A 21,117-nucleotide genomic window follows, 5' to 3' on the forward strand; every position below is an offset into this window, starting at 1 on the left:
GGCCACGACATCGTTCCTAAGATGTGGTGCCCAGAATTGGGGCGGAATGTGAGCTGTGAGGAGGATGCAAAGAGGCTCCAATGTGATTTAGATAAGTTGGGTGAGCGGGCAAGAACATGGCAGATGCAGTATAACGTGGATAAATGTGAGGTTATCCACTTTGGTTGTAAAAACAGAAAGGCAGATTATTATCTGAATGGTGATAGATTGGGAAAAGGGGAGGTGCAACGAGACCTGGGTGTCCTTGTACACCAGTCGCTGAAAGCGAGCATTCAGGTGCAGCAAGCAGTTAGGAAGGCGAATGGTATGTTGGCCTTCATTGCAAGAGGATTTGAGTACAGGAGCAGGGATGTCTTACTGCAGTTATCCAGGGCCTTGGTGAGACCACATCTGGAGTATTGTGTGCAGTTTTGGCCTCCTTATCTGAGGAAGGATGTCCTTGCCATGGAGAGAGTGCAATGAAGATTTACCAGACTGGTTCCTGGGATGGCAGGACTGATGTATGAGGAGAGATTGGGTCGACTAGGCCTATATTCACTAGAGTTTAGAAGAATGAGAGGTGATCTCATTGAAACATATAAAATTCTAACAGGACTGGACAGACTAGATGCAGGGAGGATGTTCCCGATGGCTGGGGAGTCCAGATCCAGGGGTCACAGTCTCAGGATACGGGGTATGTCATTTAGAACCGCGATGAGGAGAAATTTCTTCACTGAGGGTGGTGAACCTGTGGAATTCAATACCACAGAAGGAAGTGGAGGCCAGGTCATTAGATGTATTCAAGAAGGAGATAGATATATTTCTTAATGCTAAAGGGATCAAGGGATATGGGGAAAAAGCGGGAACAAGGTACTGAGTTAGACAATCAGCCATGATCATTTTGAATGGCGGAGCAGGCCCGAAGGGCCGAATGGCCTACTCTTGCTCCTATTTTCTATGGTTAATACTCCAGCTGAGGCCTAACCAGTGATTTATAAAGGTTTTGCAGAACTACTTGCTTTTGTACTCTGTGCCTCTGTTTATAAAGCCGAGGACCCCGTATGCCTTTTTTTAAAAAAACAGCCTTCTCAACTTGTCCTGCCATCTTCAAAGATTTATATACATACACCCCCAGGTCGCTCTGTTCCTGCACAGCCTTTAAAATTGTACCGTTTAGTTTATATTGCCTCTCCTCGTTCTTCCTACCAAAATGCATCACTAGTTTGCCCTGCCGGTGAACCCACATCCTGTGAATGAATAATAATTTTTTTTGAGAAGTGTTCTGAATACCAGTTCTGATGAAAGGACATTGACTTGAAACGTTGGGGGTAATTTTAACCTAACTCGTGAGGCAGGAAACCCACGAGATCGGGTGGAATGCTGGTTTTTACACCCCACCCAATATTACTCTGCATTGACTTCAATGGAGAATAAAATCGGGCAGGGTGGGAAACACAGTGTTGTACCTGATCCAGTCAGTTTCCTGACGGGCGGGTTAGGTTAAAATTGCTTGAAAAGTTAACTCCTATCTGTCTGTCTCCTTTCTTTCTCTTTTTTTTCTCTCTCTCTCTCTCTCTCTCTCTCTTTCTCTTCTTTCTCTCTCTCTCTCTTTCTCTTCTTTCTCTCCTCTCTTTTTCTCTTCTTTCTCTCCTCTCTTTTTCTCTTCTTTCTCTTTCTTTTTTTCTTTCTCTCTCTTTTTCTCTCTCTCTCTCTCTCTCTCCCCCTTTTTTTCTTTTTTTCTTTCTCTCTCTCTCTCTCTCTCTCTCTCTTTCTCTCCCTCTCCCCATAGTGATGCATGTTTCCAGCAGTTCTGTTTTTATTTAATATAAAAAGGTTTCCTTCCTTTCTGTCTCCCGTATTAAAGAGTGGACACACTTGACCCATGTGCGCCAGCCGTACTTGATTCTTGTGTCTTGTGTTTCAGGGCGGTCCGTGGCGGGGCAAACGTCTGAATTTGTGAATGAAATTCTTGGGAACGTGGCGACCGGAGAAGCAGCCGGCGGACAAAGCTGACCATCGTCCTCGATCCGAAACCTCTGCTTAACAACAGGATATTATTAAACGAGAAACAGGAAAGGGGGGGGTGGGGAAAGAAGCACTTTTTCCCCCCAACATCCATTATCTTGCCTGTCGTTTTTTGGGAGGGGGTTTCTGAGTTCGATTTGACATTCCCTCCCAAGCCCCCGCCCTCATACCCACCCCCCCAAACCACCTACCCCACCTGCCTTTGCCTCCCCGCACGCCTTTATTTTAGTGCACACACGAGGATTTGATACATGCCAATACGGAGGAGCGACCTCAAGACAATGAAGGCTCTGTTATGGTGATGGCAATAACCAGCACAACCGAATGTCGGCAGTTTGGTAAGACTGGCAGTTGTGCGGACCAAGCTATTTTTTTTTTTTCTTTTCCTTTTTTGACAAGAAAGGCAACGAGTGAAGGGGCAGCATTGGCGCAGAGCCGTGGCACAGTTGTTGCTGAGATGTGTACGAGGGACGATTCTGACTCCGGAATGATTCCAGCTACCCTGGGGGGGGGGTGGGAAGGAAAAAAAAAAAGAAAACTCTCCGAAGTGTGCCGGCTTTGAACTCTTGATTAATTTTCCAGTTTTGACCATTCTTTTATTTAAGGACATGTTTTCGGAGTAAGTATTATTTTTTTTTAAAAAATCTCCCTCCAAAATACCATCTTGGAGATACAGGAGCATAGTGTTTCTGGAGGAAAATTTCAACAATGGTGGGGGGGGGGGGGAGAGAAATGAGGTTGAGACAACGGCGCAGAATTGAGAATATTGATTTCCATGCCAACTCGCTGGCAGTGGCTTTCGATCTGGGAGCTTTCAGAGACTTAGCGTGGATGGAAGGGAACCTGCAAATTATACGATTACACTTTATTCAGCGAATACTGTGAATTAGGAAATGTTGCGTAGCTCCAAGTAGTTCCTGTGATTTAATATTTTATAATAATGAGCACTTTAACTTTATATATACATACATACACACACGCACACACACATTTTGAGGTGTTGGGTGACTGATTTTCTTTTTGGGGTGGGGAGGGCGAGGAAGGTGGATGGGGAGAGAGGCTCTGAATAAAGTCTAGCTACTGATGGTTAACGTGGTCCTACGAGCAAGAGATGGTGATTGCTGAGGCCTCACGTTGCTGGGGAGTAGGGCTCCAAAGCAGTGCAATGTGCTTGAGGCTGTGACGAATGTGCATCTTGCAACAAGGTTATGTTGGGCTGCTGCAGATTTTTGTTTGGTGTATTGCGTTTATTTTCTTTTTAAACAAGAGGTTGACTGACATTGAGGACTTGGAGGCTGAGGTGAAGTGAGTGCCGTTTGCCTTGAGCTCTCTCGGCCATTACTCAACAGGGTGTGGGTGATCTACCTGTGTGTAGATTTCCCTATTTCCAAACCCTGTTTTGAAAGGTCACCAGGTAAGATTTTGTCCTTACTTGTACCACCTCCGATGGTTTGGTAACATGGTCCTAGGCTCCTGGTCCTGTGGAATCAGAACCGAGCAAAATCAACAGCTGGCCTCCGTGTCCCTGGCCCGGGTAGCCGATGCTACAAGTGAGGATAATGAATTCTTACCCATCCTACCCCACAACACCGCGCCCATTGGGAAATAACCTGTTCATGCATTGGGGGGAGGCTCACTCTTGAGTAATAGCCCTTTAGAGCGGGGCGCCAGAGAAAAACTGGTGCCCATGGACCCAAACCCACCAGCGTTGAGTCAATACCCTGAGGTAGGGGATGGGAGAAAATTGGTGAGGGGGGGGGGGGGGGGCGGCAAATTTGAGCATCGCAGTTGCGTTTAAGAATGTCAGTCCTGACGTTCTGTTTTCTGGCTGCTATTATGTAAAAGACCAGTGAGTGAGAAAGCTGCACCATTGGCTGGTCAGGGGCTGGCTGAGAACACTTAGCCTGGCAGTGGCCCCAGAAGGTGGCCTCGTCTGTCTCCAGTGATGGCCTTAACGTGGCTGCCGGGGTGGTGCTCGTCTCCTGAGGTGCTGGCGGCGATGGCCTTCTCTAGGCGGAGTCTGTGAAACAAATCGAAGCTCATCGGATTGTGTGCAGTACCGGAAGGTCCCATTAGATTTACGGACTAGTTCGAAAAGAACCAGGAAGGGGGAGATTATTTGTTAGCAGCTCAGACTTAAGCGTCTTAAACATGGCCCCGATGCATTGCTCAAACCTCAGGAGTCAAGGAGGTGATTATTTTGTCTGGGAAGTTTTATGATTGATAATGGAGTAGGGATGTCGCTCTTACCAAGTCCCACTTGGGGTGGAGGGAATTTCAGGTGGAATCTGGGCTTGAGTTTTGATGTTTGGTTTGCTACTGATAACAATTCATTGAAAACCGTAGCCGCCTTAATTGTTAACGTCTCTGTGTCATGAGGCATGAAACTAAATGGGAGGGTTGATTTCTATTTTTAAAAACCAGATTTTTGGGGCTCTGTTTACATCCTGGAGATTTCAGGGAACTGGACTCAAAGAACTAACTCCCAGTGGCACTCGAGAGGAGAATGGGCAGTGTCCAAGAGGCACTCAGTTCCTCCTTCCCCTCCAAAATTCTTCAACGGGGATCTGGAGAATGATGACCTTTTACTGGATTCCGAGTAAAATTTAGGTGGGTGTCTAGGCTGAACCTGAGGGGAGGGGGTGGGCGGGGAGAAGAGGGAGGAAGATTTCCCCCATCAAGTTGAATGCCTTCTCACCTCCCATACTAGTCTCGAATTCTGGATAATAAGAAGTACAATTTTTTTTTTTCAAAAGAACATATAGCCACAGTCTCTGCCCTCCATATCCTTCCACTGGGTAGGCCTCGTTTGAAGCCTGAATCTTTGCTATGTATCACTGTATTGCCATCCAATAAACTTCTCTAAGATGATCAGTTGTGGGAAATTGACACAAAAATATATCGCTGTGCGCAGCTCTCCCATACTTGTACTGCCATTTGCCCTCTTGTCTTCTGTCGGCCTGCTCCAAGGCCGATTCGGAAAACAGGATCCCACTCTTTTTGCATTTACAACGGGGGGGGGCGCCTACAAGAGTGGAAGCAAGTGACAATATACCCAGTGTAAAAATTACCACCTCCTCGTCACCCTTCTCCCGCTGGAACCTCGCTAGGTGACCCTGACGGTCTTCTGGAAAGGGCAACCTCACCTCACGTAGGGGCGCAGGTTCACGCTTGTGATTTGTCCTTCTCTGATGGCTGTGGCAAGGCGCTGGTGGAGGCCCAGGTTGACTATCGGTATATCCCCACCCTCTCTTTCCCAGTAGAGACCTGAAATGTAACAGAAACGAGGGAAAACCTTGGATAAAGTTGTTTCTATCTTCACCCACTTTGCTGCAATTAGCGAGAATGAATAATACTACATGCTGCTTGAGATTAATCTCTTAGTGTTTCCAATCTATATACTGATATTGAAAATGTTTCATTTTCCATTATTTATGCCATTTGCATTTGGTAACCCCCTCCCAGCAAAAAAAATAATAAATGCCACCCGAGAGAGCTTACTGGACAACTAAAGTAACACTACTGTAACACTCAAAAGATTAAATTGAAGGAGCAGAAATAACGTCAGGGCTGGGTAAGTTTTGTTTAAGTTTAGTTATGTCTTACTATCAGCCTGCATCATAAAGGTGGCAGTGACACAGCCTAGTTATTGCCCCCGCCTCGCCAGTGGGGATGTTCAGTCATCAAAACCTCCTTGTGGGCTCAGCCTGTTCCCTTAGAATGTGTCGCAAAACTTTCTTAAAATTGGGTGAAGAAAGAGGACTTTAGGCAAGGTTTTTTTCCTCATTCTTTTCCATTTCGGTACTCTACCAGGAGAGGAGAGGAGAGGAGAGGGGGCGGGTGGAGAGACCGATTGATCATTGATGATCGGGTGTGGAGCACCGATTTACACAGACGAAACATTCGCGTCGCGGGACATTGTAACTTGCTCTTACTGGTTTGTGCGGTGAGCAGGAGTGTGGTTTTCTTCATGTAAACCTCTTGCACCGAATGGATGTTTTGATGATATTGGGAAGGAGGTGTGATGGTGGAGAGAATCTTTTCCGATTTGATTCCATGATATAGCACAAGATCCTTTTAAATGGCTTTTCATCGCCATGGTAACGCATTCTAGGTACCATGTTGATGGTTTGACGAGTAATGAGACTTTCGCATGAGTTTCTAAGTAGGAGTGCTTTTCTTTTGAATTAGAATGTCTTTTTTTTAATATAAGCTCCTGTTATCACTTTTAAATATATCTTCAATCTGTAATACACGTACAGTTAGACGGATTTGTATTCCAGAAACCTGTGCAGTTTTAAGTTGCTTTCTTTGTGTGGTTCTGTGTTTGAGAGATTTTCTGCACAGGCCTTCCAATGTCACTCTTCTCTCCCCTTCCCCCCGGCCCCAAACTCCATTCTCCATCCTTCATTGGGAAGAGTTGGATCCTGATGCAGTTCAGGAAAGTGGGTTTCGGCTGCTGCCTAGAGTGACAGATTGGCCGTTTTGGATTTCCATGTGAGGAGCCCAAGGCGGTTGAATGGTGCACGGTTCATTGACTGATTTATATACCGGGGAAAACAGAATCTCGGTGCTGGTGCACCCCCACCCATCCCGTTTGTCAACCGTGGCCGAATAGGCCAATCTGTTCCTTTCAAAGTGTTGTGTTGCCGAGTTTTAGTTAAACCTGCGAATATTCACTTGTATACAGAATTATTGTGGGTAAAAACATGATTGTTGGTGTTTACTGTTGCAGTAGCTGCTTTTTTATTTGGGGGCTGGGGGGTTATTCTGAAGAATCACTGCATATGATGAGATCAAAAGTTACTGAATTCTAAAAGTGTTGTAGGACCTTGGGTGAAACCTCCTCGTAACTCAGTCCTAGAAGGGTATATAAATCAGTTAGCTGTTTGCCTTTGCTCTGACCTGACGACGTCTGTTGATAACTACAAAGCTGCCTTTTTCAGGGTTGGGGGGGGCGGGAGGGCGGGTGTGAAATCGCTCAGATTTTGACTGAGCACAAAGAACGGGGAACTGGCTCTAGCTGAACCAGACTTTGGCTGATATGCATCCTGTTCGTGAATGTCCTATTGAAGGAGGCCTAGTCTCGTAAGATGGGCATCGCTCTTACAAGGTGAATGGCACTCAAAAGCCTGAACATCCAACCATAAAAGCTTTTGGGGAAGACACTGTGCTCCCCATGTAGGACAAGGATAGGCTTGGGTTTTGACTAGGCTGTTATGTTTTATAATCTAATGGGGCCAAAGCATTTGGACAAGCAGAAGATTTCACTTGCGGAGAAAAAGAATGTATTTAGCATATAGTATTGTAAAGTGTAGAACTTATATTGCTGACTCTGAGCACTTTATTAAGCAAGTTATTGTAATACATGCAGAGCATATAGATAGTCAACGTCTATAATTTCATAGGCTTGGCTTTGATATATTAAAATATATATATATATATTAAAAAAAAAACACAAGGTATGCCTTTTGAGGGAAGAAAGGGAGCTGTAGGCTGTGAACAGAATGTAATACTTGAAGTTGAGGTTCTGAAGCTGGCTCTTTCTGTTATTAACTCAGCACTTGTGTATATGGTTTCATTAAAAGACAATGGCCTACTTGCGTGGGGTTTGCAAATCTTCCCTGTTCTCTTTCAATGTGAACTATAGTTTGGTGGAAGGAAAAAGGTTAGAAACCAAGCCTTGGCTGTGAGGATTTCTTCATGTTAGGACATGTGGGGAAAGGAAGGAAGAAGTGTTTTTCTTTTACTGTTCCACTGCAATTGGGTTTCTCCACCCATCCCATCAGAAGGATCCCGCATGGCCAAAAATGCTAGTCTTTTTAACCTTTTTCATTACCAGTGCATCCAGAGTGTTGACACAGCCTCCTCCCGAATGCTCTGTATAACCAACAATTGGCCTTTCCTGTATTAGCTTTGTACCTTTTTCTTTCTCCAGTAGCTAGATTCCTCCATGGCCTCCAGAAGGATGTGTGTAATTACCGGAACACAAGTTGATGGTGTATGCGCATGTTTTTATTTCTTTCCCTTCCCCCCCCCCCCCCCCCCCCCCAAAACTCTGGAGTGAGAGAAGGCAAGTCGACTGCAGACTCTTCCATTTCGTCTGGCTCCAGTGTTGCCCAGTGGATCAGTCACCGAAGGCCGAGAGTCACGAGCATCTTCGCTTGAGTTTCTTCGCTTGAGTTTCTCCACTTGATATGTGGGATAAGAACTGGTAGAACTCCTCATTTGGGATTGATGAATTAGTTGGAGCAATACAATAACCTTCTGCAACTGGGAGCACATGCACCCAGTGCATGTCTTCATCCTGGCGAATGTTCAAGCCACAGGTACCTGCAGCTTTCTCATTCTTTTTTTCGAACCCCTCCCCAAAGCCTCGCCCATCATCAGCTCTTCCCAATCCAGATCCAAAGTCCAAAGATGGCTCCAGATGAGTTCTGAAACGTTGCACAGTTTCTGGGTGAGCTCCAAAAGGTCTGTGGACGAAGACTGTTGGGTAGAACGTGGCCCTGGAACGTTGAGTCAAAAGTTGTCAATTCCAGCATTTCAAGGCCCAAGTTCAACAAAGGCCTTGAGATAGTGATCCTGAGTCTTGGTAACCTGGTGGATATCAGAAGCTTGAAGAAATTCGTTCTGCGTTAATGGAGGGCCTTATTTTAAGTTTTTTCTGCTCTTATCAAAAAAAATGATGGCAATGACTGATCAGACAATGGGTGACCAATCTTTTCAATGTGTACCTTGGCTTTGGTGAAACACGAATGCACGATGTTACGAAGGTCTAGTTCTGCCGCTGGTACTCCAATGATATGAAGACAATCGAGAGCGATGCAAGTCCTGCAGTTTCAATTTGTTCAGGTTCATTGGTATCCCTTTAATTACAAAATATGCTCCTGGAGGCCTGATTGACCAGCATGTGAATGTGCCAACTTATTGTGCCAAGGATGGCTACGGACGTGGATTTTCCCCATAGAATTCATGCTAATTAGCTCAGCCACTTTGTGGGGGAAGGAGGGGGAATTGGAAGCTGGGTCAACACTCGCCCACCTCCGTTGGGTTGCACACCCCTTGTATGGATTTAACGGCAGCCTAGGAGCTGTTAGTCTGCCTGCTTTTCTCAGCCAGGAATGGTACTGGGGGAGGGGGGATGGAGAGGGAGGATGAAAGGGTTTGCATCTCGAACGGCCACCTGCATTAATCGAGAAGCAGATCTAGCGCATCCAAATTATAATGATCTTTGAGAGACGGTAACAGGAACCATTTGCAGTCCCGGGCAGGCTGGCCATTTATTATTGAAAGCTGCTACACTGTTCTTTGCTTGTTATGCAAGTGTCATATGTATATACAGAGATCTTCTTTCTTGTCTCTGGCTAATAAGTACTGTAAACTACTTTGTGCGGTAAATCTGTTGTCAAGAGTCTATATTTTAGTTGTTTGGATAGGCCTGGTCTGAATTTTCATCAGAAGGTTGAAATTGTAGTCTATTATATATATTTTTTCGCTTATCAAGGTTAATTACAGCTAGGCTTATGGGATGCTGCTGTGGATCCCAGTTTTTTTTTTGTTCGTGCTATTGAAGCGGAAAAGTGACTCTTACTTTGTCGAGGTGGAGTCTGAACTTTTGAGCAGTTAGGACTCCAGTTTACTTTTTAATTTTATTTAGCAGGTCACATGCCACTGACTTTACCCTGCTCCTCAGAAGCTACGTTTTGCATTCTTTTTAAAGTTATATTCCTTCTACTATAAGGCTGCTGACTTTTTCATGTTAATCTTTTTCTGATTTTTTTTTTTTTTTCCCCCCCACTAATTTTATGCCTCCTTCTCCTGGTGTGTGTGATCCCACGGATGCTGGTCACCTTCCCATACCTCGCCCAAGATCTGTGCCTAGCTGGTGGGTATTAATCGGCTATTCATTGGGTTAGGCAAGGCATTGGCTGTCCTGGCCCCCAATGTCCACTTGGTCACACTTTTAACAGCTGAGCTTTTCCAGGTTACTTTTTAGTTCCAGGGTTTTGACTCTGGAATGCGTCTTGTGCTCATGCGCACAATATTTGCATCCCAAAGTCCATATTATAATTACGGACCAGTCCTCCTGATCCAGTCAGACTCTGGCTGGTTGACGTTTCCTTTTGAGGATCAGTTTGTTCCAATTGGCAAGTGGCAACCAAGGCCTGAGTCACCCACCTAGGCAATGGTCAGCTAGGAGGCAAGCAACGATTGCTGGGGAACAAATAGATTGACTGGCCTTAAACTTGTTCTAAGCTCCCTTTTTAAAAAAAAAATTAAATTGACAAAAGATGAGGCCTGCTTTGGCACATTATAAGCTTATGGCCTAGCTAGGACAAAAACCTTAATTTGGTGTATTCCATGACTCCACCAGAGCAAATCCCAAGTGATAAGTGAACATGTGGTAATTACAATGTGAGACTTTGCCCCAGAGCTTTGTTGGAACCAATCTGACAGGGCAAAGCCTCCAGAAATTAATTTTGGAATTTTTTAGGGGTTTATGTGCCCCTTGATTATATATTTTGTGTCTAGAATGACATATAGTCTGCTTTACCATCCATCATGTTTTTCCATACTGCTCTAAATGCACTTTGGGTCCCTGAATAAGTCCCAGTATTTACACAGTTGAATATGGCTGCGCATAAAGGTCAGGCCCAGACTTGGGCTGCTCAGAGTTGAGGATGACTGATCTGATTGAATTAAAGAGGGCTATTCTAAGTGACTGTCCCTCACATTTAACAGCAAGTTTGAGTGTGCAAACCAGGCTGGTTGGATTTAACGAGAGAGCATATGCATTGAATGAGCTAAAATATAAATTAGCAACTGCATCCTAGGCACTGGGCCCAAGGCCTGCCTATTATTTCCAGGCCTGGCTGAAGCCCCAAGATCCTCTGGTGGACTAACACTGGGATAAGTTCAAGCTCTGCATTTTTATTAACGAGTATGAGATCCGTCCTTTTTGGGGGATTTTTTGTTTCCCTAAGCCATGCATTGATAGAGAGAGAGAGAGACAGGCAGATGATCTACTCACCAGGTGCTGCTCCGAGCTGCTTGTTAGGAGCTCAGTGAAGGGCACGACTGTCCATCCGATCTTTGGATGAGGAGGGATCAATGGAACCTGGATCCCACCACTGGAGCGCTGCGTTCCGGTGCTGCACACCACGGAGAGGCTTTTTTTCTGGTTTAGGAGCAGGCGGAGAGAGGCGACGTTCTACACACAGGGCATTTGGCCTCTGCTCAATATTTGCAAAGAGTGTCCTTTTTGTAAGCGTGACTTTTTTTTTTAACAGTTTAAAGAACTCCACAGCTCTATAAGCCTAGCTGTAAAATGTTGATACTCCTGATGGGAAAGAGAGGAAGGGCAACTGTAGCTGTAGATAAAAGCACAGTTGCTTCAAGTTGCCTACATCAATAAAATGGAAGCATTGAAATTGATTGACAGGCAGCTTGTGATGTTGGTGATGAGATATGTTAAACTTACTGACTTGTGGTGGTGGTGGGGGGGGGGGTCACAGAGCATGAATTCCAAGCGATGTGACATTGGTAGTATTCCAAACCAGATCAGAATGTTGAGACTATTGTCTTTTTGTGAGGGGAAAAATTGCCGTCGAGGCAGAAACTGCACTCTGACAATATTGGGGAAGGGAGGAGTGGATGAAATAAAGTTACTTGGAACAAGTCAGCAAGTGTGGGGTTTGCTATGATTTTCGTGTTCACAGTTTCAATGACGACACTCCTCCCCAATATTGATTCCATGCTGTTTCGGCCCTGATATGTACGTGCATGTAGGATAATATTTGGGATCTGCAGCCCCCTTTTAATTGTAATACAATCAACTTCTAGGTGGATGTATTCGCTTGGAATTTGTGGGGGAAGCTATTCATAATAAAGGTTTTTTTTCTTCCTGTAGCACAGTTTCTGTCTTGGTTTAATTATTGTCTAAGGTTTTTTTTCCCCCCCGCTGTGTAGTCCCACATTGTTACAATGTTTAACCTGCTGCTGTTCGGTAGATTCTTCTAATAGTAGAAGTTGTGCAATCTTCTTTTGTACAGGAGGGTGACTGTATGGAGTAGGGACTGAGAGAGATACAAGGAATCTCCCAAGTGATTCTGATGTAGGTGTGGCAGAAGTGGAATTGGGTTTTCAGAGTCTAGCCACTGAACAAACATTATTCAGTGTAGCGATTTCTTGTTAAAGGTGATCCCTTGACGCAGTTAAAATGGTTTCTGTGCCATTCATTTTTCCCACTGAAGAAGCTCTCATCTTCACCTTTCTTCCGCAGCTTTCCTATCTGGAGTTTTTCCATGACTTGTGTGTCGTGGTTTATACACCCTGGTGGGCACAGGTTGGTTAAAGTGAGCAATCAAAGAATAGATGGCCCTGTAAATATGTGTTGTCTTTTTTTTCCTTTTTACACATTTCACACGAGTCTCCAAAGGGTTTCATCTGTGAGCGCACACAGATTTTATTGGTTTCCAGGTGATCCTTAATCACAGGAGATTGTTTCATAGAATGATACAGCACAGAAGGTCGTCATTCGGCCCATCGTGCCTGTACCGGATCTTTGAAAGAATAAGGCAGGCTTTTGCTGTAAAATACGTGGCAAGTCTTTTACTCTCTCTACTCCTCCCAAGCAATGATCGTAAATCAGTCATAATTAATAAAACGGGCTAGTCGACAGTGAAGCTGCAAAGAAAATCTTGGGATCAAAGATGGTTGGGATCCTGGGATCCTTGGTAGTTAAATATTTGCCCGTATTGTAAACTTTGAGCTTGTTCAATTCCGATCATTTCCATGTTTTTAAAAAAAAAAATCATATGGTGTCTTTATTTTTAAGATTTTATTTAAATATCGTAGTTCAAATCTGTCGAAGACTCAGCTACTCATTAGAATTTTGCTATTTAAAGAAAAAGTCATTGTTTCTTGAAAGATGTGTAATTTTTTTATTTTGTTTGAAACCATCAATAAAAATAATAATTTTCATCTGTCATATCGTTTAGATTACTTCTAACTCCATGTAACGTGGATAAGAAAATGCAAATTGCAACAGGGCATTACTCAGGATGACACTTTTTCCCTTTTCTCCCCACTCTCCGAACCCTCCCCGCCTTCATCCTTTCCTTAAGGTGCTGATCTGTGCTGGATGCCTTGTTCACAAAAAGGCCAGACTGTGAATGATGGCAGACTTGTGGGGATATTGCGCTGAGCCCCAAACTTTCCCTCGCTTGGCTCCCACCAATGCTGCTTTCCGTGAGGAATCAATGGATACGGATGAGGAGTAAAATCCCTCTCATTTCCTCTTCCTCCTCCTCCTCCTCCTCCCTGCCTACTTCAGGGGCTGAGAGTCCAATTTTAGTGGGCCTACTGTTGCTCAGCTGACATCAATAAACATCAGCACAAATCTAGTCTCTGATCGGCCTAGTTTGTGTGGCTCAGTAGGCACTAGGAGAGTGCTCAGTTTTAATTTCTAGATGTTAAATTTTCTTTTCGTGAGTTTACTTGAACGTGTGGAGACAAATTCTTAGAACGTTGGGTTTGAGCTTCCGCCCTTTTTGTCTACAGCTTGGCGACAGGAAGCTGAATCCAAACTAAAGGTCTTCCTGAGCCCCAGTTCCATTATATTCATCGCATTAGCCAAGTAGCGGTGTAGAGGCTGTGAATCAACAGGTATGGAGAGCTGACACTCTAGTCCAAGGGGGCACGGGTTAATGTCACTGAAGAAATGGCCACAAGCTGTCCTCCCGTCCAGAGAACTGTGCACCTGTAAGGCACATTTAGATATCAGCTGTAGCTCAGTTGGCAGCACGCTCGCCTCCTAGTCAGAAGGTTGTGGGTTCAAGTCCCACTCCAGAGACATGAGCACGTGATCTTGGTCGACACTCTCCGTGCAGTACTGGGGGAGTGCTGCAATGTCAGAGGTGCCATTAAACCGCTATTATGAGGAAGAGCAGGGGAGTTCGTCCTGGCCAATATTTATCCCTCAACCAATATCACTAAAACAGATTATCTGGTCATTATCACATTGCTGTTTGTGGGAGCTTGCTGTGTGCAAATTGGCTGCTGCCTTTCTTACATTGCAACAGTGACTATGCTTCAAAAGTACTTTGGCTGCAAAGCACTTTGGGGCATCATGAGGTTGTGAAAGGCGCTATATAAATGCAAGTCTTTAAAGGCAGCACGGATCTACAAGTTGCCTCCTAAACTTAATGTATGATAAACTGGCAATTGTGAATTGTGCAATGGATTTCATATTTGCCAGATTGTGGCCAGCTTGTGCAAGCTTAACCACCCTTTCCAGTCTGCTCCTGTACCTCTTAAAAGCCAAGGACAGCTGTTGTATGAAATAAGATCAGCCCATTCTCATTTTCCTCCAATAACTTGAAAAGGGAGAGCAGGCATTCTTGTGCCAGACTGCTTAATAACTGGTTGCTACCAGATGCACATGAAGAGCCTGTGGAAACTCTCGTTTTAATAAATTATCCTCTTCACTATGAGGAAGTTCCTGGCCTCTTGCATCTCCCAGGAGATCCCAAACTCATAGGGCTCAATTTTGCAATGGTGGTGGGTTGGCAGCGGGGGGGGGGGGAAGGTCCATGTGACAAACCTCCATGAACAAAACTTACTGTTTCCAACGTGAACGCACGGTGATTGCTGATGATTAACATCCTGTCCGGGTTTCGTGCCTGGCAGCCAGCCCGATTGACAGGTTGGCTGCCGTCAGGACCTGCAACGCGAGGAGGGGGAGAGAAAGAGAGAGCGCCATCTGGCGCTGGAATGGAAGATCGGGGTGGAGGGGGGACGAGTGGAAACATCAGAGAGAGAGAGAGAGACGTCGGAGCAGGGTGCAAAGGTAGGTTCATTTTGTGTTTTTAGCTACCATCTATGGTGTTTAATTAATTTAGTTTTTTTTCCCTGATCCGGCCCTTTACCAGGCGTGAATCAGAAGTGGTGGGCAAGCTGCCTAGGTAAGTGCAATGATTTTTTTTTTTAAAAATCACTTAATCTGTCACAGGTAAAGTGCCTTAAGTACCTCAATGAGGTACATTTGGCTCTTTAACTTACTTCTGTTTTCAGGTCGCCCGTGCGCACACAGGCGGGTCCCTGGGAAACTCGGAAGTCAGTGGGTTGGAACCGGCTTCCAAACCCAAACGGGATTTTCCCCCTAAAATTGAGCCCATAGTGTGGGCAAAGGTGGGCACAAAATGCACCTCTGACCACTGTGTGGCATTCTTAAACAGACTCCCAACTTAGTTCAGTGGCCAGCACTCAAAGTTCAACTCCTGCTCCAGGACTTGAGCATTGCAGTGCAGTGCTGAGGGAGTGCCACACTGTCAGAGGTGCATTCCTTGAAATGAGATGTTAAACCAAAAGGCTCTGCTTGTTGAGATGGATGTTAAAAGATTTTCTTAAAAAGAGCACAAAGGTTCTCCCAGTATCCTGTCCAACATTGCTCCTCAACCAGCACTGCCAAAAATAGATTAACTTGTTATCCCTCTCATTGCTATCTGCGGAATCATACTATGTACAAAAAATAACACTTGCATTTGCCTACATGATATTGCATTTCAAAGTAATAGATTGTACTTGAGCTATGTTAAGGAGCTATATTCTTAAGTCTGCAAGTTGTTTGAAAGGTTTGACTTCCCTTTCTCTGTGGGGAAGCCCCAAGCCCCTGGTTGGCATCTCCCTGTGGACAGATCAGCTGAGATTGGGAACTCTTGGAATGGCAGTGGGCAGAGAAGGACCCTTACCTCATGGCGCAGGGCTGCTATTACAGACCCATAGTCTGAGAATGCTGTTTTAATCTAAATAAAAGCATTATTGTGCAGTCTATAAATCTCTATACCTGCAGTCTTACTGTGGAATAAGGGAGCTTGGTGACGAATGACACTGTTGTCTTGTGCTCTTTTCCCCCCATTACTTATTTTGCTTCCTCGTCTTCTCCTCCCCACCCTTAACATGTTGATCCAGGCTGCCTTACTGTACGTCAGCCAAGCGACGGTGCAAGATTAGACAAGCAAGTGTTGGTAGGCTTCCAAATATGAGGGACATCCAGATATGATACATATCCAGATAAGTGCACTTTCCATCAGAAGTACCTGGATGACGATTGGGAGTGGGAATATTTTTTTTTTATATTCGTTCATGGGATGTGGGCGTCGCTGGCGAGGCCGGCATTAATTGCCCTCGAGAAGGTGATGGTGAGCTGCCTTTTTGAACCGCTGCACTCATTGGACTCTCCTCCCTCCTCCCCCCCTCCCCCCCCAACAAGAGACAGTGTTACACGTCTAGTACACCATCTCCTTCTCTGACTGAACTCAACACAGATTGGAGATCAAACCTGGGGACCTTCCTGAGCTGACTGCCTCAGTATCACATTGGGTGGTGTGGTTACCAATTAAACCATCGACAGTTCACCTGATGCTTTTTGTAATAGGAAATCAGTGTCCTCTATATAAACCTGGAACTTTCTTGTCTGTTTAAACTCCATTTACCCACTCATTGCTTCCACCCATTGAACTGCTGATGGAGGAAGTGGCATGGCCTGGGCAGCAGTGCGAATAGGAAATCTCCCCTTGGGTGATGCTGCCCAAATAGCTAGCAGGTAGAGTTAGTTACTCAGGTGATACGACTGATCTGGGAATGTCTCCATTTATAAACTTGTATGTGTCAAACTTGGGGTGGGTGGGGTGGGGTGGGGGTAAGAATTGCAACATGGAACTGACCTGTTCATTATGGCATATGGGGTAGAAATACTCTCTCAAGATTGTGTTTACTCCATGGGTTTGCTGCTGGTTTTGTGTATTTTAAAAAAATGGATCTCCATTGTAACTTATATCTCCTGTAGGCCCATCTGTTACTCCTTCATTTCATGCAGGCTGCTTCACCCTCTCTCTCTCTACAGGTGACAGGTTGTCATCATGAGTATCCTCTTTAACGGGGATTATTTATGAAGGGGCAAACATCTAGTCTCCAATCTCAGTGTAGTGACCTATCTTGTCCATCTTGAATGATATTTATTTATATTACTCCTCTGTACTTTCCACCCCCACCTCCTCGTCCAGCTCCTAAGATATAAATATGCCACCCTACGCATCCTCCTCCTCCTCGCTGCATCTTCATCTGCTGAAATGAAGATCCATTGCATCTTCTCTTCCAAACTCATTCCTGGGATGGCAGGACTGAGGTATGAGGAGAGATATTCACTAGAGTTTAGAAGAATGAGAGGTGATCTCATCAAAACATATAAAATTCTAACAGGACTAGACAGACTAGATGCAGGGAGGATGTTCTCGATGGCTGGGGAGTCCAGAACCAGGGGTCACAGTCTCAGGATACGGGGTATGCCATTTGGAAACGAGATGAGGAGAAATTTCTTCACTCAGAGGGTGGTGAACCTGTGGAATTCTCTACCACAGAAGGCAGTGGAGGCCAAGTCATTAGATGTATTCAAGGAGATAGATATATTTCTTAATGCTAAAGGAATCAAGCGATATGGGGAAAAAGCAGGAACAGGGTACTGAGTTAGATGATCAGCCATGACCATTTTGAATGGCGGAGCAGGCCCGAAGGGCTGAATGGCCTACTCTTGTTCCTATTTTCTATGTTTCTTTTTCCAGGCCATTAAAGCTGTGAAACTCCTCGCCTCCCTCAGTCTTCCCTTCCTCCAACAATTTACTGTCTTTCAAAACCCAAGCTTGGTGCTGCCAAACCACCACTAATTGATTTAACTCATCCTCTCTTTTAGCTATGGAACTTCGACTTGGTTTCTGACTTAATCACGGATGCTTATATACCTAATTCTACCAATTTATCGGGATTGTGGTTTATCTTTAAGGGAAATGCACCCAGACTATTTTTAGTTTGTCCTCAAGTGATGTAGTCCCAGGAAAACATTTGATCCAAGCCCGTAATACAATATTTATTACTGTGTCTGCCTAAGGCATTGGCTATGAATTCTAGTTGGAAAATTCTGGTAGTGTATTTCCTAGAGCCTGACTGTACAGCTTCTCTTGTTCAGTAGGTTTTGATAGCTTTGAGGGAACTCTACCAACTAAGCCATTTAGTTTGTGTTTTGATTAAAAATGCTATATTCTAGCAACACAGAATTTATCCCAAGATTTCTCAAAATTGCCAGAATGTCCTATCCACATCCCATAATCTCCTGAGTGAATTCTCCTCATGATGTTAGAATTCTCCACCCAAACTAATACCACAAACAACCTTTGACTAGGGGCCTAGAGCATGAAGCATTGACTGGTGCGATGCCAGTACCTCTGCACTTGTATCCCCTTATTATGTAGCAATTCAGGTCAATAGTGTTTTCATTTATGGAAAAGATCGATATCTATCTCTCTCTCTCTCTCTCTTACTTTTTCCATTCTGTGGCCTCTCTGAGTGAGATTGCCAATTAATGCCAGACTAGGGATAGTTTCCTACCGTAGGCCCATGCCCATTAGCACCTAGATTGAAATATAGGAGTTTTACAGCCAACAGAGGAGACTTTCATCCCACATTCTGGGCTGGGTTTCGACCCAGGTCCCATTGGTGAAAGGCTAATGTTTACCCTACTGCACCAGCCAATCCATCTATCATCCCCCCCCCCCACCCCCACCCCCGCTCTTAAAATAAAACACCACATTAATGCGCCAACCAACCCACAAGAATGCATGTTGATGGGATATGCCTCGCAGCCACAACTGTGGCATCAGCCGTGAGGTCCAGTAGAAGCACTTGAGCAGAAGGTGGGCGTTGCCTTCCTGGAACTGGGAAAGAAAAATCAGAGTTAAGCCCTTGGCAGCTCATGTTGGTCATTTCTGGAGGGACAGGGAGCAGGTTGCCTATCTTTGCCACAAAATGGTGCATGACACTTGGCTACAGGATGGGGGTGCCAATGAGGGAGTATATCCTAAACCTCGAGCTCTTCCAGCTTTTCTCCAATTTTTCCCACTCTTCCTTTTTATTCTTCACTCCTCCTGCTTGTACTGAATCATCCCACAGGCACTGACTGCCCTTTGGGTCCTTGTCCAACTGGCTGTTGTTGTGTATGAACCTAGACTTTGAATGTTGGCATCTTACTCGACCATGGAATACATCACAGTCGCGCATGATCCTGACCTTTCCTCTTGTCAGCACTTTAGCCCATTCCAGCAAGGGGGATAGGGGGTTGACTGGATTGTGATCAGGAGCAGGAAGCCCGGTTGATTTTTATCCCTCTCCCTGGGATAAGGGTGCGAGGCACCGTCCATTTTAACATCTCTACCTTTGGTCCTCAGCTGAGATCAGCTAACTCGGTACAGAGTAGAGATCAAACCTGGGGTTTTCCACGAGAATTATTCATTTAAACCATGATGAAAATATTTGTATTGTAATCACTCCTAAAGGCTGTGTGGCAAGATGTTATTTATATTACTACGATTGAAGTGTGACTGTTTGCAATCTAATGTATGGGTTGCCCTGGAGACAAGCATCATGGCCGACACCAAGAGCTGATGTGTGATGATGCCACTAAAAAATTTAATTTGTAATGTAGTCACCATAAAATTATCAAAATTTAATTTGCATTTGATTACAAGCAAAGAGCACAGGCCAATATACTTTAAACAAAATGCAAATCATTTTTTATTTGCTTTTGTACCACACTGGCAAATTGCACAATGATTCACGATCGAGATCCTAATTTTAATAAAAAAATGGGTCAACCCAGAGATAATCTGCATCCTTAATGAAGCTGTTGGGAGGATCGGTTTCACTGGGTTCTAAAGCAGCATGTTTACAAAACTGACTCAATTATCATCTTATGGCCCCTTGAGTGAGTTATTGGAGGGCAGGTAACATCTGTGGAACTGTATCCCAGCTTAGGTCAGCACCTTCAGGAGAGTACAGAAGTGCAGGGTGGGCGAGGAGGAGGAGAACTGGTTATAGAATCATACAGCACAGAGGTAGGCCATTCGTGCCTGTGCCTGTTCTTTGAAAGAGCTATCCAATTAGTCCCACTCCCCTGCTCTTTCCCCATAGCCCTGTATTTTTTTTTCCCTTTTCAATTATTTATCCAATTCCCTTTTGAAAGTTACTATTGAATCTGTTTCCACCGCCCTTTCAGGCAGCGCATTCCAGATCATAACAACTCGCTGCGCAAAAAAAAATCTCCTCATCTCACCTCTGGTTCTTTTGCCAATTATCTTAAATCTGTGTCCTCTGGTTACCGACCCTCCTGCCAGTGGAAACAGTTTCTCCATATTTACTCTATCAAAACCCCTCATAATTTTGAACACCTCTATTAAATCTCCCCTTAACCTTCTCTGCTCTAAGGAGAACAATCCCAGCTTCTCCAGTCTCTCCACATAACTATCAATCAGAATATTTCATTGTCTAGGAGTGGAGCCAATCTAAGAAACACCCTGTAACCTCTAAACGACCTCATGATGTGCCTATTTAGACCACTTCCCCACAGGGAGCACTTGAGCACTGGCCTTAAAGGGAACATCACCACCAGACCCCAGACTACCCTGAGGCAATCCCATGGAAAATGCACCAGCTGCTTCTGATCCCTCTTCATTCTTACATATAGCACAATGTGAACTCGCATCTTGGGATTGAATTTCCTCGAATTAAACGGGGCTTTCAGTCCGAAGTTACGAGGGGGCAGCAGATCAAGTCCCGAATTAATTCACCCCCCCCCCCCAACCCACATCTCTCAATTCACAGTGAGCAATGCCACAGGAGATCCACTAGCATATTTATGAATCCAAAATAGGGCCTTGGGTGTGGAAGTAACTGTTATTAGATGGATTTTTCTAACTTGGAATTCAATAGTTTTATTTTTTTTTAGCAAAGGTGTGAATTGTATGATAGCAGAAGTATGAGCTGATAATACTTGAGAATTTTTTTTAAAGATATGACTGATGGTGCTTAAGACAGCAAAAGCACCTTCTGCAGGCAAGATATTACAGATTCATTTAAGAGCTGTGTGTGTGTGTGGATATATATTTTTGTAGTCTATTTAAAGGCCCTGACCAGTCACAATGTGGGATCCATAAATGGACTTGAGAGTATCTTAAGTGCTCCTGCCCTTTCAGCACTGTAAGTTAAATCTTAAGTGGGGGAGTT

General features: G+C 44.6%; 2 protein-coding genes across 4 annotated transcripts in view; one reads left to right on the forward strand and one right to left on the reverse strand.

The window, feature by feature from the left end:
• LOC137339946 (CREB3 regulatory factor-like) overlaps positions 1–4,632 on the forward strand; it is a 175,860-nt gene extending 171,228 nt beyond the window's left edge. Inside the window, exon 10 of the mRNA XM_068002045.1 lies at positions 1,904–4,632. Coding sequence (XP_067858146.1) covers positions 1,904–1,992 — 89 coding nt within the window. The 3' untranslated portion in view covers positions 1,993–4,632. The remainder of the gene's footprint in view (positions 1–1,903) is intronic.
• Positions 4,633–12,971: 8,339 nt separating this feature from the next.
• LOC137339947 (ectonucleoside triphosphate diphosphohydrolase 4-like) overlaps positions 12,972–21,117 on the reverse strand; it is a 77,545-nt gene continuing 69,399 nt past the window's right edge. The window contains exons 15-16 of one of the 3 annotated variants that reach the window (XR_010966645.1): positions 18,670–18,773; positions 12,972–13,768 (exon numbers count right to left, since the gene is read on the reverse strand). The gene's annotated coding sequence lies outside the window, so the exon portion shown is untranslated. Of the gene's footprint in view, positions 13,769–18,665; positions 18,774–21,117 lie in introns of all 3 variants that reach the window. The other 2 variants (XR_010966644.1, XR_010966647.1) reach the window with 2 other exon arrangements.

Source organism: Heptranchias perlo, chromosome 21 (assembly GCF_035084215.1).
Source record: "Heptranchias perlo isolate sHepPer1 chromosome 21, sHepPer1.hap1, whole genome shotgun sequence".
Classification (NCBI taxonomy): Eukaryota; Metazoa; Chordata; class Chondrichthyes; order Hexanchiformes; family Hexanchidae; genus Heptranchias; species Heptranchias perlo.